Source organism: Carassius gibelio, chromosome A20, assembly GCF_023724105.1.
Source record: "Carassius gibelio isolate Cgi1373 ecotype wild population from Czech Republic chromosome A20, carGib1.2-hapl.c, whole genome shotgun sequence".
NCBI lineage: Eukaryota > Metazoa > Chordata > Actinopteri > Cypriniformes > Cyprinidae > Carassius > Carassius gibelio.
This window is the reverse complement of record NC_068390.1, coordinates 25,063,902-25,082,766: the sequence shown is the minus strand read 5'-3', so window position 1 is coordinate 25,082,766 and position 18,865 is coordinate 25,063,902. Positions and strand designations below refer to the sequence as shown.

Sequence of the window (18,865 nt, the reverse complement as noted above, 5' to 3'; positions counted from 1 at the left end):
CAATAAAATCTAATAATGAAATAGAATAATATGTTCTTTAAAGGGACGTAAGAATTAGACCCAACATTTCTGGGTTTGTCGGTCACTCTGGAAAAGTCATTTCAGTGTGTTTCTTTCCTCTTTCAGCAACATGTGGATGTGTGGCTTTTTGATGTGTTTTGAGCTGCTCCACAGACGCTTCGTTTCCAAGTGTGCTGGACGTCATCATACGGATGCTTCACAGAAAGGCGTAGTGAACCTTCTCTCAAATTAGCGTTCCGCTGTGGGATAACAAAAGCCTTCCGATCCGCCGCAGACCCTGTCCGAACTTCAGCGTCCCTCTGGCATGCGGCCAGCAGTTATATTCCAGCTCAGTCGGCTTCTCCTCATCAAAGGTACACACTGCATAGTTTCCAAACACAGACCGCCAGAAATCTGGAAATCGGATTCTGATGCTGCATGAATCTGGTCAGAGGAACTACAGATACTTTCGGTGTGGTTTGCACTCAGTGAGACAAATCAAATTACTGTTCTTTGCCAAACTGAATCCCTCGCAACAGATGCCCAGACTGGTACTCGCAAAGGCATGTGGTTGTATTTCCCGACCTTTTTTGATGCCTTAAAAAAAAAAGCATCTTCAGTCGATATATCATTGTAAAGTTTAACTGAAACAGTATGTTTAAAAGCTACTGCAATTTTTAAGGCAGATTTTCATTTTAGACATAAATGAGTAATTAATAAAACATTAAAGCCTAACTAGTAGTTTCATTGTTTTATGTAAAACAACATAATTGTGAACGGTAGCCATCCAGTGACCAGGGTCATTTCTGCTGTTCAGTAACTTTTTAACTATGCAATTTAAAATAAAATAAAAATTCAACCATTCATGAAAATATTATATAAATTGTTGCATGCATGTTAATATTAATTATTTATTATTTTAAATATAAAGTAACTTTCGAACTTTGTAACTTTAAAAAAATATGCATGCATTAACCGTTATTAAAAGTAATTTAAATTGTTCCAAGCATATTTTTAAATGAAATATAAATAAACAATATAAAATAAAATGCATATCAACTTACATACATAATATACGTAATATATATACTGTATAACAAGTTTGTAAAAACAAAATGTTACTATTTTCTAAATGTAATATTATTTAATATGTTAATATTTTAATTTTATATTCTATTCATCTACTTGACAAATAATGGTGACATGAAAAAATTACTTCATAGTAGGATTGGCCCACCTGGGGTTCTTCCATGTGAAACCATAGCATAGTATACCACTGATGTAGTTGTCTGACAAATGTCAGGAATGAAATATTTTATGGCTCTCTGGAGTGACCCTGACCCTGCTCTAGTCCCCTGATCTCTTGGGTAGTAAGAAGTCAAAAGGTCAGAACTTGTAGGCTAACAGAATAGGACGGACAATGGGAAATGCATGTTAAATGTGAAACATGCCAGGGAGTTGTATTGCTATACAACTCAATTAAAGCTTTATGGTCTCTTTAAAGACAGACCATTAAATATAACACTCCCTGAGAATGCTTCCCTACTCTATGAGCACTCAGGATGGAGGAAGTCAGCTTTTACCATTGCATGAAATGTAATTTTCATTAAAAGCATTTATTCTGGGGTTTTTAAAAGAAAACAGTTCCTTCTGGGGTTGAGTGAATATCTGGTGAACAGAAACCACAAAGGCTGTTGAGTTTTTCCATATGAGCACTGCGGTTTGGTCTATACAATGACAAACTAACACAGCAAGAAATAGAAAACTTTTGGATAAACTTCAGATTGGAAAGAAATAGCCACACACACATAATTATGCTGAAATCAAAGCTGCTCAGCCCTCAGTGGGCTCCAGGGTCATTGTGATGTATTATTTTGAAAACACATTTCAGTGTTTCTGCATGAATATTTCAGTTTAGATGAGATGTGAATCATGTCTAGAGAACCAGTGCAATTGTTTCCTAGAATGACACTTGATCGTACATAATTACACCTGTGCATCTGATGTGTTCCAGATTGATCCATCATTGGACAAACCATCCAATGGATGTCAGTGGTAAATCTATTTAAAATAATTATATGTATGGCTATATCTTTGGATTTACTTCACTAAAGTTCACAGAGCCAAAAATTCCACCAATATGACCATGCATGCTTACAAAACAAAATAAAAAATTAAATAAGAAACTTTATTTTGATGATCCCACAAAAGCCATACTATTAAGTAACTTTGTAACTATATGTCAGCTAACTCTAATTAATGCACAGTTAGATGTCTTTAGACAGTTAGGTTAGGAGTTGGGTTAAGGTTACTAGAATAAGTTGACATGTACTTGCAAACTTACTTTTAGTTAGTAGAATGTTTTTTTGTGGGATCATCAAAATAAAGTATTATTAGATATTAAGCAGATAGTCTAATAATACTTTCATGACTGCTAGTTGACATGTAGTGGCAAAATAAACTGTTTCCCATTTTTATTATTATTTAATATTAAAAAAAAATGTTCATAGTTTGTACTGCCCCTTATCAATGGAAAGTCGTCACAAAATGAAATAGTTATGCTGATATTGCCTTCATTGTATATGGCATGTTGGTTTCTGCCATGTCTTGATTCTACACCTGCTTAATTCTTAAGGCCCGTTCACACCAAGAATGATAACTATAATGATAATTATATTAGCTTCCACATCAACACACAATAAAGTTCTATTTTTATAAGCATGTGCTGCAATCAGGTAAAGTCTGATCGGCTGTCGATGTTTTTATTGTTTATCAGCTGGAAGAAAAAAAAACATTCTGAAAGGGATTCCAATATTATTATGATGCCATTAGTTACAGTAGTGCTGTGGACCTATTCTAAATAAGAAACTTTATTAAAACTTTATAGTTATTGTCTTTGGTGTGAATGGGCCTTTACTCAAACCAGAATCTCACTGTCTGCATGAAATCTAATATTACATAAGTAACCACAGGGATTTATGCAACAGCATGTTTGTTATATCATGAATTTTAAAGAACTACACCATCCATGGTTTATTTTTTGGTTTCAAATAATGTATTCCCAGATGCACACTGAATGAAGATCATATATTTTTTTCATGATAAATACACATCATTTACAAATAAAGTGGTTATGCAATAAATACATAATAAAAATCTGAGCATTATACTTCATGTGCAATTGCACTCATTTTGAAATGTACATGGGACAGGGAAAAAACATCTTTAAAGCCACTAGAAAAAGCAAACACTCTCATTAAAATATTTATTTTCCCATTTTTTTCAGTCAACATAAATATATTCATATATATTTCTTTTCTTCCTCCAAAATAGCTCTTTGAACGTTCTTTTATATAAATAACAGTCTTCATTGGGGAGATGTAGCTCTCATCGGCACCCGCAGCCCTCCACCACCATGTCTTGGTAGTTTTTAAGAATGACTTTCTCGTACTCGTCCAGGTATAGCAGCGATATGGGACTAAGCTCTGTTGGGACGCAACACGCTTTGGGAATATTGGAATTGACCGAGTTCACCAGCGTCTGGACGATGGCGTGATTGGTGGAGTTCAGGTGGTCCGACAGCGGGAAGGGACACTCGCCCTGACAGTAGAAAGCATGGTAGCCGGGTGGCGCCACAATCCACTCGTTCCAGCCCACGTCGCTGAAGTCCACGTAGAGAGCGTGCCGCCTGCAGTTTGTGCGCTGTTGCTGCTTCCTGCGCTGCTTCGGCCTTTGCCGCACCTGCCGCTTCTCTCGGTTTGAATTTAGGACGGCGGAGCCCTGACCGTCATGGCTGTAGGTCACTAGCAGGGGTCGGGCCTGCACCCACGAGTCCTCGTCCGCATGAAGGGAGCGACTAACCCTTACGTGCCTCCTCCGGTTTCTCTCAACCTCCGCGGATCCTTCCGACTCCTCGGGATGGAGCACCTCCACCAGGAGCCCATGGTTATGCAGGGATTCATGGGCCCAGCGAGCCACTGCCGAACCCACATCAAAGCTCTCCCAGCGAGTATGAGAGTCCTGCACCAGACGGGTGTCGAGAAGTCTGGTAAGAGGCTCTGTGGAAGGTGCCAGGGCTGGCCTGAACACCTCGTAAATATTAATTCGGTGGAAACCACTTGCACCAGTGTCACCGAGAACCTGGTCCCTGAAAATGCGCAGCTCCGCGGCCGTGATCAGCTCCTCGGCAGGAACGGAGGTAAGGTTGAAGAAAAACTGCTGCGTTGTTTTTCCTTTCAGGCTGGAGAGTGCCTCGAGAGCCTCTGGAAGGGCAGAAGAAAGAGTGCGTTAGGATCGTGTCAACAAATTGGGCTACAACAAAAGAATACTGTTGGATTCTGAAGAACTTCAGGCTGAAACCTGACATTTTTGCTTTGAGTCTGAATAGGATTTTCCACTCAGCATTTTCTTGTCTGGCCTGAGAGAGAGATTATATGGTAGAACCAGGTGTTAAAATGAAAGGCTAGCTGCGAGCGTGAGGCTGTTTGTGTGGCTGTAGAGTGACAACATTCTCTTGTTTCCAAGTCTTTATTGAATAAAGGTTGCAATCAGCGAAAGAACAGATACTCCTACGACTCAATGCCCTAAAATAAAACGCTCTCAGACCAAAGAGCTCGCTTAATCTCTTTTGAAAAGAGACGTTTTGGAAATTCCATTCCCAATAATCCAACCTATCTGCTTCATAATCACAAAGAGCCTACAGAAGATAAGCACGCTTTATTTGATGTGGGAAAGCCCAGCTTTTTCTTTCCCTCGTTCTGTCTGTCTTTCTTCACCTTTTCCTTTTTCTCCCAGTCAATCCGTCTTGAGGGGGAGTGACTGTGAACATGTTGGGGCTTGTCGAAAGCAGTCAGCAACAGTTATGAGTCTATTGACATTCCTAATTTCTGTTTGTACATTATGCCAAAACAGCAAATCATACAAGTCGTACATTTATGATGGCTACCTTGAAACTGATTGCGTATCTCAGCTCAGAATCTCAACGTCAAATCAAAGTTATTTCAGCAGTGCCTTATCGGATGGAACTTACCCATACTTATTATTAAACAATTTTACATCAAAAACTTTATGAGGGCTGTGATAAAAATCTAGTCAGGTCCTCAACCACCGAGTTAACCATATTAAAACAATAAGAGAAGCCTGAGGCATAGGAGGTGCTCAATTACTACAGAGGGCATGAGAAAAGTCTCATTTGGAGTAAACAAGGATGACGATTATTGCATTTGTTAAATTGTTTGTTTCAACATCAGCTCACAAAAAGCATCATTGTTTGCAGTGTGTCAGCTTGACCACTGGATGTCATCCATTCGAATCTGTGCCATTTTACAGGGCCGCCTAAACAGCCTGTAATGACTCTCGTATGGGTCCCTCTCCTTAACACAGTACAGCAGGTTAGCATGATTTTTCCTATGTTACCATGAAACTAAAATGAAATGTTTCTAAATTGTGTGCGGTAGTTTATGTTGACCTCTAAACAGTCTCTACAGAAGACTTCATGAACAAGGCCATTGACTTTCACAGGCTCATATCTTCCAGATCAAGAGAGGGCATATTTAAATCAGATAACATGCCTAAAAGTGACTCAGCTGACATGCCACCCAGGATGATTTCATTATAAAATACAGATTCTGTTTCTAGTGAATTCAAATCTGACCATTCAACAAGGCCACCCACAATCCCCTGACTGGCTCAAACAGTTGGACTAGAATATCTTAATCATGTGATAAAGAGTTGAGCAAAGCTAAACACTCAATATACAATATCTGTACGAAAGATGGCATATCCGCTTATCTGCGGATTCTTGGAAAATAACTAGTGCATGAACTCCACACCTTGTCTAGAAAACTACTGTAAAAGACAGACACTAACAATTATTTGCAGTAAAGGCACCGTTAGGATGCATTTTTTTGCTTCTTTAATAACAGTGAGAGCTGTTTGTGGAATGTCAGTAGTTTCCAAATGGTCTCGTCACATCATTCCTTAGAATTTTAGAATGTTCCTGGAATAAACAAATGCTCTTTCAAGCCTCAAAATAAAACATTTGAATTTTAAATAAATTTGGAACAGCATATTCACAACCAAAATCAGGCCTCACCTTCATGATGAAAACTTCGTATTGTGTTTGCTCTGCTGGCCGCCCGTTCCACATGCTTTCCCATAGTGCTCCTTGGGCGCCGGATGTTCGGGTCATCATTTTCTGAGTGCATATAATACAAGTCCAGCATGTACTGAGGGACCACTGCCGATTTGCTCGGCATGGGTTTTCGTTTCAGTCCAAACATGTTGAGCAGCCGTAGCTCAAACTCTTTCAGGAAGTTAATATCGGATCGCTCCGGCGGGTGTCTCCCTGAATCACTGTATTTCCGTTGGTCGATCTCTGGAATGAGTCCAGTGGTACTTCCCAGCAACACCTGACCGAGCAACAGCACCATGAGAGCGCGGACCACAGCGACCATGTTCAGTCAGTTCCTGCAAAGAGGAAATGCTAATTAGTCAAATTGATACTCTAAATTCAGCATAGAACATTCTTATAAGAAAAATTTTCATGGTTAAAAAAAAAACATTACGTCATAGGAGAACCTTTTTAGCTTCCACAAATAACTTTTTGTTTAGAAAACCATTTGCTTTAAATAAGCCAGAAACCAATACACTGATCTGAAGAACCTGTAATGTAACATCTCAAGAAACTTGAACAATAATATATATATATATATTCCTTCAAAGAACCATTAAAGAACATTGTTTTTTTTAAATGTACGATACATTTCTTGTAACTACAGTCCCCCTTGAGCAATCTGATGTCAAGTGCTGGCACAATGGGTCATAAATCACCCTAGAGAGGTTCCGACCTCTAATCACTCATAGAATTTTAAAGTTTGTTTGGTTATTATGGAATACCTGCTCCTTTAAGTCCTAAAACATTTTGAATACCAGCCCAGAGTTCCAACCACTTATATGCATGGAAAAGATCCCTAGCCACATTCAACCTGCGGCTGACTCAAACCACAGACATATCTAGATCTTTTGGAGATGTCTTTGAGGCAATGAACTCACACGCATGCAAAAAGATTAAGAACAATATTCTTGCCGCAGGGTATAATAAGAGATTGATCTACAGTGAAAGTACGAGACTCCAAAGAGGATGTCAGACAAATGTGATGAAACAGGAAAGAGTGAATCAAAAGAAATCGAAAGAAGAGAGACATGAAGACAGCAGACATGGAGTCTGCAATTAGAGAGAGATAAGACAGCAGTGTCTGGGTGGGGGTCTGCCTTTAGATCATGAAAGGAAAGTCTTCAAAAAGACTGAATGTATAGCAAAAGCCGGTTCGCTGAGGTAGAGCTAGGGTTGTGAGGCTACAGGTGGTAGATCTTACGCAAAACAACTCAAGCAACAAAGACGACAAAGAGATCTTAAGATAAGGAAGCAGAGAGGTGTTTTCTTTTCATTTGCGCATACCTTCTGGCCTTATACAGACTACATGTATGCACTTCTATGAAGTGTTATACAATACACCGAGATATAGATATGGTCAACGCTGGTTTTGAAGCGCGCGCACTGTTTGCAAAACTTTATATTAAAGAAAGAAGATGTGGCGTTACCGAAGGTGGAAGCGCTGTGGCCGGTCTGCGTTCCCGTTTTCTCTTAAATTCCTCATGTATTCGTGTTTTATTCCACAAGTGACTTTTTTTATCCCACGACAGAGAGTCGCCGCAACTCAAATCGCCTCTTCTTGTTCATACTTTTGCAACGCTTCAAAAAAACTAGACTGTACAAAACTCTTATGAAGTGCACGAGCGTTTAAGGCAAAGAAAGCAGCAATTCCAAAAGTGACAGCGCGAGTTTGCAAAGTCCTGGATCTGTCATTTTTCGCTTAAAAAAGGATGATCAACAGATGTTTTTGAAGGCTGCTTGGAGACTCGTCTCTGCGTCCAGCACGCGCCGCGTCTGTGCCATTGATTGGAGCGCTTCGCTCCGCGAGCTCGAGTCTTTTTGTTGTCTGGTGATGTCACAATGACTGTCATCATTCAAGTCCATTGAAACGCGCCGCGTTCTCTTCATTCAGACGTTTGAACAGGCCCACAGTTGCATGTTGATTGATCGAATTTGTCCTTGCGCGGATTTTATGTATTCTACACTGTAAACATGTTAGTAGTTTAACAGGGAAGGAATGTAGAAATGCTTCAGTTAAACAGTTACTTCACTAAAATTCAGTACATTTACAATTAGGGATTTTCAAACGTTATGGTGCTTCCAATTATTTTAGTCCCGTTACTATAACATAGTAAATTGTCACGTGTAAATAGCCCCATACATATAATACTAGAAAATAATAAACGTGATGTAGAAAAATAAATAAATAAATATATTTTTTTGTCATTGCATTATATTTCCTGTAAAATATTTGTTTTGTTTCAGATTGACAATGAATATTCTTTATATATATATATATATATATATATATATATATTCACAACAGCTTTAGAGAAAATGTTGCCTGAAGGATATCACTGGCTAAAACCCCTTTGTAATACATTTCTTTATCTTTTGCAGACATTTTGATCATGCTAAAACACTCCCAAATATGATGATTTCCCGTGTTATAATATAAAGGCAACTGTACATTCACATTTATAAAAAGCCATTTTTAATATGCCAACATAGAAAAATAGTAAATGTAATGTAAAATATAAATAAATATTCAAATTGTATTTTGTTGAAATGGTTTCTTAAAATATTGTCTGGACAAGATTGTGAAATTTTTTTTTTTAATTTAAATTAAATTATTTTTTTTCTATATTACTTCTCTATGTATTTCTGTCACACAAAAAATAAGCAGCATTATAGAAAATATTGCCTAAGGCAACGTAAAAATACAAGTTAGCACCCCTTAATGCCCCCTGGAAGTCCCTGGCCCTCAGTTGTAAATCCCCTGTATTAATATAATATAAAATATGTGTAATTGTTCTATAAAATAGTGTAAAACATTATATTTTACAACTACATGTTAATATATGTTATATATAAATATATCTACCCAGAACAATACTTATATCACAAACATTTCACACTATCAAGGTGTGAATCACAGTAAGATCCTAGATTCTTTGCTATTTGAATAACAATGATATGTGTGAATTGATTGCTGATGTGTCTGTTACGCAACATTGTGTTTGTTTTGCATAAATAATTTCTACTTTTTTCTCTTGAACCCTCAGGAAACATACTATATTATAAAAAGGCTAACGCCTTTTGAAGCATGACATGATATTAACCCATATTTAGAAGATGAGCCACGCAATACTTTTGGCCATTCGTGAAGAAGTTAAATCCCTGGTTATAATTGATCAAGATGTGTTAATGGCTGGTTTAAATCTAGTTTTACGACTATGCTCATTAACGGGTTTGCAATTGCAATGCCCTTTGCTCTCTCAGACCAGGGGGGTTTAAAAGTGACCTCCTCTCCTGAATCCAGACTTAGAACAAGAAAACAGAAAGAGAGAAGCAGCTTTTAAAACCCCTTTGATAAAAATAGATGTTTATATAGTTACTCTAGATTTTGTTTATACCAAGTTTATGGGTAATAAAATGCTGTTTTGTGCTCCACAGAGGCATACAGGTGGGACATAAACATGCTGTGCATGTCTGATGCCATGACTTAGGAAAGTCAGACTGAAACCATTACTATTAGACAAATCTGCGGACGTCTGCTTAGTCAACAGCACGTATGTGGAAGGAATCCGCATATGAAAACCCCTCATCGGTCAAGGTGTTCATTTCAATTATGTGTTGATGGCACGTTTGTTTTGACAAAAGCAACTGGGCCATTGAGATGGGAGAGACAGCAGTAGATTAAACCCCATTGAGATCAAAAGACATCTTTGTGTGCTTCCAAGGCAATAACATCTTATGAGGGATGATCCCTGGATCATCCACTTAGCAATTAAAATGCACTGATGCATTCCATTCCTCAGGTGATACTGGTCTCTACCAGTCCTGGCCAGTAAAAGTGAGCTCAGTGCACAAATCAGATGATCACTTAAATGATTACAGATAGCTTTCGGTTGCACTAGTTTTATAAGGAATATTAAAGTTGCAATAAAAAACATGTATGTGCTTTTATTTCCAGTTGCTGCTCCCCTAACTTTCACCTTGTTGTCTAACACAGTGCCCTAATCTCACCATTGGCCAAAGGTGCTTTAGATTCAGGGATAACACTTCACAATGCATATTAAGTAGCCTTAATTACTCAAAACAAGAGGACTGCGGAGAGTGAAAAGAATGTTTATCTTTGCCTTATTGTCTAGTGTGGGCTGAACCCAGGCGAGGAGATTGTGTCCACGAGGTCTGCTGGTGTGGAGCGAGGTGTTCGTTTGCTTCAATTTTACCCCAGTGCCCTGTTAAAAAACCTAAAGTCACTATCTAATAAATTGATGGTTCATCTAATTATTCTCTGATGGGATAAAATGTTATCTTTTAAATTCCATCTCATTATTTGCTCAAAGTTATCTGTTTTGTTACACAAATGCCTACGGCCTGTGGGAAAAAATTCTGCTCCAAAGCTTGGTTTGGTGGGAATATTGTCACTCATTTAAATTACAAATGAAGAATGGACCTATATGAAATATTGTGTTTATGCTTTCAGGGGCTTTGCAGAATCTTTGATCTAAAGCTTGGGAGAGCAGAGAATGTTTCTGCACAAGAAACATCGTCAATGTAAAAAAACAAAACAAAAAAAAAAAACAGTTGTGCTGCTTCATATTTTTTAAAATACATTTGTAGAAATTATTTTTTAACCAAATAAATGCAGCCTTTGTGAACATAAGAGACGTAAAAACCTTAATTATTCCAAACATCTGTCCATCAGTGTATGGAGATAACATATATTTAAGTGAACAGATATATTTAATAGATTGATTGTTATTTTTAAAGTCACTAGAGATCAACTAATGTAACTTGAAAAATGATTGTTTCCAAATAGTTTTCCTTTAAGGAATAGTTTTCCTTCCATTGGTTGGAAAACTGATTGCTCCACCCTAAACTCACACCAATGGTTGAGCTAAAGTCAATATTGTGAAAGTGCCAAAAAAATACTCCAGTAATCTTAGTTTTATTTAACTTTGACTATTGTTTTTTTCAATTATGTTTTATACAAATTTGAAAGAAAAAAAATTGTACAGTGTATGCATAGGGAACATTCAGCTCTTAAGACTTTTTATTTACTGCCTTATGGTCACTTTCTTTCTGACCTTAAATAAATCCAAGACAATTTAAGCCTGGCAAACCCTGAACTCAGAACAACAGTCAAAGAATTTTGGTTTCCTAACCATCACAGCTATTTCAATATGCACAAAGCTGCATGCAGAACGAAATCTGAGAATTCCGCCCACAAATCCTCTTGACTCCATCCCAAACCTCCGTGAGTGTAGAACATGGGGTTTTGTCAGTCATCTGTCTGCATTGATGAAGCAAGCAGTATGTTATTGAGCACTCCGGCTAACGATGAAGAGCAGCCATCATTAAGGAGCATCAAAGTGCCAGAGCGTCTCTCCTCTGTCCTCCATCGGAGCTGAGTGGAGCTTCTGTCATCACCTACATTCCATGGGTCTGTCTGGGAAAAGGCATGGAGATGACTCTGCAGACTGAGCCCCTTACATTGTGCTAACAGTTGTTTGGCAGGACGCTTCACTAAAATTCCACGGTCTTGTCTTTGGTTCCCTTCAAATCTGACCTGGACCACCACCATGAGTCTTAATCATGGTTAGGACCCCACTGGTCATTTCAAGCAAATGCAACAATATGCCATTGTACTTTTCAAGCTTAGAGTCAGTGTTTTTGTGAACCATGCATGAAAATAGTGAATGAAAAAAAAAGATTTGTGGGATGCACATCCAGGAAACAAAGCTCCCATTCCACCACATCCCAAAGATGCTCTATTGGGTTGAGATCCGGTGACTGTGGGGGCCATTTTAGTACAGTGAACTCATTTTCATGTTCAAGAAACTACTTTGAAATGATTCGAGCTTTGTGACATGGTGCATTATCCTGCTGGAAGTAGCCATCAGAGGATGGGTACATGGTGGTCAAAAAGGCATGGACATGGTCAGAAACAATGCTCAGGTAGGCTGTGGCATTTAAACGTTGCCTAATTTGCACTAAGGGGCCTAAAGTGTACCAAGAAAACATCCCCCACACCATTACACCACCACCAGCACCACAGTGGTAACAAGGCATGATGGATCCATGTTCTAATTCTGTTTACGCCAAATTCTGACTCTACCATCTGAATGTCTCAACAGAAATCGAGACTCATCAGACCAGGCATCATTTTTCCAGTCTTCGCCTGTCCAATTTTGGTGAGGTCGTGGAAATTCTAGCCTCTTTTTCCTATTTGTAGTGGAGATGAGTGATACCCGGTGGGGTCTTCTGCTGTTGTAGCCCATCCGCCTCAAGGTTGTGCTTGTTGTGGCTCCACAAATGATTTGCAGCATACCTCGATAACTTGTAACGAGTGGTTATTTCAGTCAAAGTTCCTCTTTTATCAGCTTGAATCAGTCAGCCCATTCTCCTCTGACCTCTAGCATCAACAAGGCATTTTTGCCCACAGGACTGCCACATACTGGATGTTTTTCCCTTTTCACACCATTCTTTGTAAACCCTAGAAAAGGTTGTGCGTGAAAATCCCAGTAACTGAGCAGATTGTGAAATACTCAGACCGGCCCGTCTGACACCAACAACCATGCCACGCTCAAAATTGCTTAAGTTACCTTTCTTTCCCATTCTGACATTCAGTTTGGAGTTCAGGAGATTGTCTAGACCAGGACCACACACCAAATGCATTGAAGCAACTGCCATGTGATTGGCTGATTAGATTATTGCATTAATGAGAAATTGAACAGGTGATTCAATTCAATTAGCCAATTACTGTTTTATAATATTGTTCTAGGATATATATATATTAGGGGTGTAACGGTACGTGTATTCGTACCTGACCGTTTCGGTACATGGCTTTCGGTTCGGAAATGCAATATTTTGTGCGCGGATTATAAGTACATTTTCGTGTTTTCTCCGCGTTCAGCGCAAATCCCGCCCTGTAGCTGACTTAAGGCCGGCGAGACACTGGATGCGTGGCGCAAGCGTCTCAGCTGCGTGGTGTGTCTGTTTTTAATTCGGCTCCCATGTTTACAGGTTAGAGCTTGCAGACTGCCTGCGTGAGACGCGCAACGGAAAACACGTGCATGCTAGAAATAGAACTGACGCCTATTTTTCATGTGACACGCAAGCGTGTTGGAAGCGTTTCCAGGCAACATAGAATAAATATGTTTATATGTCATTTTGTACACAAATACATATTAATTCATGACACTTTGAAAGTCTATAGGTTGACATAAATTCAGATATAAATGTAATTTAAAAAATAAATTAATAATGATCGATTTTCAAATATTGCACCTGTCAAACTTAGTCTATTTTGCAGTCAATACTGTTGACAGTGTCCTTTATCAGTAGGCTTTATATTTATGCTCAACATGAAGTATAGATATTGTTGTCATGAAGACAAGAGCCTGGTCTGTCGGCGGTCTCCCTGTTACCTACAGCAGCAGGCACGGCCTGGTTCTGGTGAAGCAGGCCTACAAGCTGGGATTGGTAATGCTGCACTGTAATCATAGTTATTTATTTATATTTTTCATTATATTTTATTATATGATATTGGTTTGAGACTGAGAGTATGTTATTTAGTGGAGAGCTTTGCAGCAGTATTTTATTTCTTATTCTTTTTTTATTTTATAAATATTTTATTAAAAAGTATTTTAAAAAAAGTGTATAGTAATAAACAACCTGCAGTTTAATGTTTGCATTTCTTTCCCTTACTGTACCGAAAATGAACCGAACCGTGACTTTAAAACCGAGGTACGTACCGAACCGTGATTATTGCGTACCGTTACACCCCACATATATATATACACACACACACACACAGACAATGGATATATATATATATATATATATATATATATATATATATATATATATATATATATATATACAGTACATACAGTACAGACAAAATGTTTGGACATACCTTCTCATTCAAAGAGTTTTCTTTATTTTCATGACTATGGAAATTGTAGAGTCACACTGAAGGCATCAAGGGCTATTTGACCAAGAAGGAGACTGATGGGGTGCTGCGCCAGATGACCTGGCCTCCACAGTCACTGGACCTGAACCCAATCGAGATGGTTTAGGGGTGAGCTGGACCGCAGACAGAAGGCAAAAGGGCCAACAAGTGCTAAACAATCTCTAGGGGAACTCCTTCAAGACTGTTGGAAGACCATTTCAGGTGACTACTTCTTGAAGCTCATCAAGAGAACACCAAGAGTGTCCAAAGCAGGAATCAAAGCAAAAGGTGGCTACTTTGAAGAACCTACAATATGACATATTTTCATATAACTTATAACGTTTTTGTTATGTATATAATTCCATATAAAATACCACATGTGTTAATTCATAGTTTTGATGCCTTCAGTGTGAATCTACAATTTTCATAGTCATGAAAATAAAGAAAACTCTTTGAATGAGAAGGTGTGTCCAAACTTTTGTTCTGTACTGTATATATATTTATATGTATTGCTTTTCAGGCTGAAGTTCTCTGAGTTATAGACACGCTCTCTGTACTTTTCAGAGTTATATTGATGGGTTCATTGGACTATATAGTGCTATATTTAGCACTGGAAATCCTTCTAGGACAAGACAGCAATTACAGAAATATTAAAATGGATAGTAACAGTCTGTCAAAGAACAAAAGACGGGTGGTGGTAAAGTTCAAGCAAATTATTAAACAAGTGCAAGTTAGACACAGGCTTTCATCACTTCCAAGAAAATGTATGATGTTTAAATATTTTATAGAGAAGGCTTCATAATGTTTCATAATGTTGGGGTTTTGTAGCTCTCTTCACACAACAGTGTGATGCAGTGAAATATTAATAAAAATAGGAGTGAAATTCTGTCCTTATTTCATCTTCATGTGTTTCTAAACCTGAATGTTATTTCTTTTCAGAGGAGCAAAGATTACATTTTTTTGACAAATCTTTATGCAGCAGTTTCCATGAGTCACTTCATAGTCCCCACATCTGTCAAGGCCAAAAACACCATAAAAGTAATAAAAGTGATCCATATGACTCACATTGTACTTTTAGTATTGTAGTATTCTACACAAAGTCTTCTGAAATCACTTGGTAGTTTTGTGTTAGTAATAGACCAGAAGTATTTTTTTAATGAAAAGCTTCTTTTATGTGATTGCTTTCAAATATAGTGGCTGTGATTCAGGTTCGGCAATAATAAATTGGGTCATCTGTGTGTCCTAACCAAACACCACTATGGAAGCCTGTTTCTGACATTGAATACAAAAATAAAACAAAGTAATGGTGAATTTTTACGTCACAAAAGTTTCTCAAAATTCGAAAAACATTTTTTTTTAGAATTCTGAAACTCACAATTGTGTTTTATAAAGTCAGAATCGCAAGTCTTGTAGATTTGATTTGATTTCAAATTGCGAGTTCATATCTCACAATTCAGACTTTTTTCTCGCAATTGCAAGTTTACATCTCGCAATTCTGAGAAAAAAATGCCAGAATTTCGAAATGTAAATTCGCAATTGCACGAGAGTAAAAAATAGAACTAATTCACAACTCAGAATTATGCGATAAAAAAGTCGCTATTACCTCTTTTTTTTTCAGTGGCATAAATGGGCTTCCATAAATCACTGATGTCAAACTTAACTGGCACGTTCAGTGAATGACATCAGTTTCACTCTATAATATGAATTCAGAAGATTTGCAATAGCGCACAATTTGTATGGAGTTTTTATGTGGATAATTTAATATGGAAAAAAAAATATTAATTTACATTTTTGGTAATCTATTCTAAGGGCTTTAGAGAGTTTCCTACCACTACAGAAAACTTGAGTAGATCTGAAGAGTTGAGATGAGAGATATAACGCTCTCGGGGTTCAGAGAGAGACTGGTAAATACAGGGATCTGCCCTTTGAATCAAACTGCTCTCGTAAAGACACCACATGTCACTGAATTATACGTTCGCATGATTAGAAGCTTGGGCTGCATAAACATCCCGTGTCAAGATTTACATTTCTCCGCTTAAGCACATGCAGCTGTTTATAGACTCCTCCGCAGACATAAGAAGCTCCAGCTATACATAGCAGCAGAAACCTTTAAAAAAAACACCCGGAGGGGGCTCATTTAGATTAATGGATGCAGTGGTAAATTTAATGTCAATTACGGAAAACGTGCCACACTACGAAAAGAGCTGCTGTACGTTCGACGTTTGTCAAAGCGACATTGGAAAGCAAACATGCACTAGTGGACGTGGCTGGTGCGCGGCCCTTTGGAGTTTCTCAGGAAAGGCCAAGTGTTCTGTTTTTCCCCCACAAATATAATTTTCTGCTTGCGGTTAGACGTGACCTCGAAATGGGCGGCCTACTTCGTACCTATTCCACATATATCATCTGACAAGTAGAGAAAACAAGACATTAATCTTTCTTCTAGACTTTGACAAAGTCTTCAGCAGACACTTGAGCTCGACTGACTGACACCACGTCTGCACAGAGGGATATTTGGAGGCATCTGATGGTGGGTTGTGTCACCTGGCCTGCAGGTTTACACTTGAGAGGCAACCTTAAGTGCACATACCAAAGATAGACAACCCTAAACACTGCATTTGGGTACAAGTCAAATGGAATGGGGAGAGTTCCTGTGAGAGGCTTGTGTTATTTCATGGAAAGATACACAATTTACATCCAGTCTTTACAAGTAGATCCCATACCTCAGATGGACTTGTTGATTGAGGCATGATTGTCAAGTATTTCTGAGTTTATAATGCTTTGTTTTGTCCAAATCTATTTCTGCCCTTCCGCTCACCCCTGATGGTACGAAAACATGTCAAGGCTTTTGGGCTTTAAAAACCAAACCTGGGATCTTAAAGGAAGTGTTCACCCCAAAATACACTTCTGTCGTTGTTTACTCACCCTTTTTGTTTGTTTCTTTCTCCGGGATGTCCAAGCTACTCTTTTTAATGCAAGTGAATGGTGACTACAGCTGTCAAGCACTTTTCAAGACAAGATTTGCAGTAAATAATACACAAATAACATATAACTATGTAAGCCGTTCCCGCCATTAAATAAAAAAATAAAAATAAATCTAATTGCAAATTAATAGCTCAAAATTCAGACTTTTTTAATGCAATTCTGCATTTATATCTCACAATTTGGTCATATTTTCTTGCAATTCTGACTTAATTTCAACAATTCCGAGTTTATATTTCTCAATTCTGAGGTAATATCTTGCTATTGTGAGTTTGACTTTATCTCTGAATTCTGAGTTTACATTCCACAATCATGTTTTTGTTGTTTTCACCACAAAAAAATTTAATAAATAAAAAGAAACACAATTTAGAATTTTTTGTATTGGATATCCAATTTTCTGTCTCACTTCTCAGAGTTGTGGGTTTATATCTCACAATTTTGCATTTATATCTTGCAATTCAGATTTTTTTCTCAGAGTTGCAAGAAAAAAACTGCAATTACCTTCTTTTTTTTAAAATCCTGTGACATTAACAAGCTTACGTATGTAAGTCATATTAAGTCATATTAAGTTTTATATACCACTTTGCACAATGTACAGTACATTGTTTTAAAGTAGCTTTCCTTTTTTTTGTTTTAAACCTATCTTTCTACAACACGTCCGGAGACATGTGTAATATAATGTCCGAACGTTCATCGACTCTCCTATGAATCTGTCACTTTGAGCTCTATGCTGTATGGAGAAGAGTTGGAAGTGCTCAGAAGGGAGGTAAAGAGCAGACACGTCTTGGCATCCACACAGCAACATTAAAAGTGTGTGGTTTCACAATAATAATAATCTTGAGAGCAGCTGTGTAAACATTTAACTGAGCACGCCTCTTGTGGCACGTTACGGGATACTCATGTTGAACTGTGTATTTAGTAAGATGCGATTGTGCACTTATCAACACTTATCTAAATACCTGCACTTGTCTGTTTTGCATCGTAGCTGATATTGACATAACCCTGGACCGTGATGTTTCATAGCGAACAGCTGTAGGAATTTAACAGTTTCATTTAATCTGCCTTATGAAACTGTGTCTATATTTTCAAATATTATGTAGTTGCATTCCCAGTAAAGAATGGGACTTGAGTCGTGGGTCTTGAAAACTTCCAGCCTAGTGTTAACAATATACTTCACACAAAGATTTGTTTTTGTTTTTTTAAAGAAAGAAAGAAATTAATAATTGTATTGAGCAAAGATGCACTGAATGGATCAAAAATGACAGCAAAGACATTTATAATGTGAAAAAGATTTCCATTTTGAATCTGGCAAATAAAGCAAAATCAGAAAAATAGCCAGTATTATATAATGACATGCACATCAAATATACACAATTTAATCATATTAGCTATTTTTTCTTTTTATCATGGAGAAGGAGTCCAGCACTTTTCACAGAAAAAAAGAAAGACAATAAATTAAGACAGAACTCACAGCAAGTTTCCAGCCTTCTCGGGTCATGTGACTTAATTGCATGTTTGCTCTATTTATCTCTGTGAAAAACTGCTCTGGGTTCACAAAGTGCAGAGGATAATCAGCTGGATCAAACACTGCCTTAAATTACAGCAGAGAATCAAATAGTGGCTGATGTCTATTCATCCACATGGGTAAATACTGTGCCTGTAATTCGCTTTTTCTCTACCCCCACCCCCATCATCACACACTCCATTACCGTGATGTGCCACTAACATTGTCATAAACAAACCCCAGATGCTCAAAAACACACCTC

General features: G+C 37.8%; 1 protein-coding gene across 1 annotated transcript; it reads right to left on the bottom strand.

Annotated features, from left to right (window-relative positions):
• Positions 1 to 3,251: 3,251 nt before the first annotated feature.
• Positions 3,252 to 8,052, bottom strand: LOC127938505 (bone morphogenetic protein 2-like). Its single transcript, XM_052535168.1, has 3 exons — positions 7,603 to 8,052; positions 6,095 to 6,468; positions 3,252 to 4,262 (listed from the first exon to the last, which is right to left on the bottom strand). The coding sequence occupies exons 2-3, from the start codon at positions 6,453 to 6,455 to the stop codon at positions 3,388 to 3,390; spliced, it is 1,236 nt and encodes a 411-aa protein (XP_052391128.1). The 5' UTR covers positions 6,456 to 6,468; positions 7,603 to 8,052; the 3' UTR covers positions 3,252 to 3,387.
• Between the last annotated feature and the right edge of the window lie 10,813 nt (positions 8,053 to 18,865).

Coding starts and splice junctions, on each gene's coding strand:
- LOC127938505 (XM_052535168.1), bottom strand. CDS start 6,455: ATGGTCGCTGTGGTCCGCGCTCTCATGGTGCTGTTGCTCGGTCAGGTG. Junction 4,263..6,094: donor ACGAAGTTTTCATCATGAAG/GTGAGGCCTGAT, acceptor CTGCCCTTCCAG/AGGCTCTCGAGGCACTCTCC.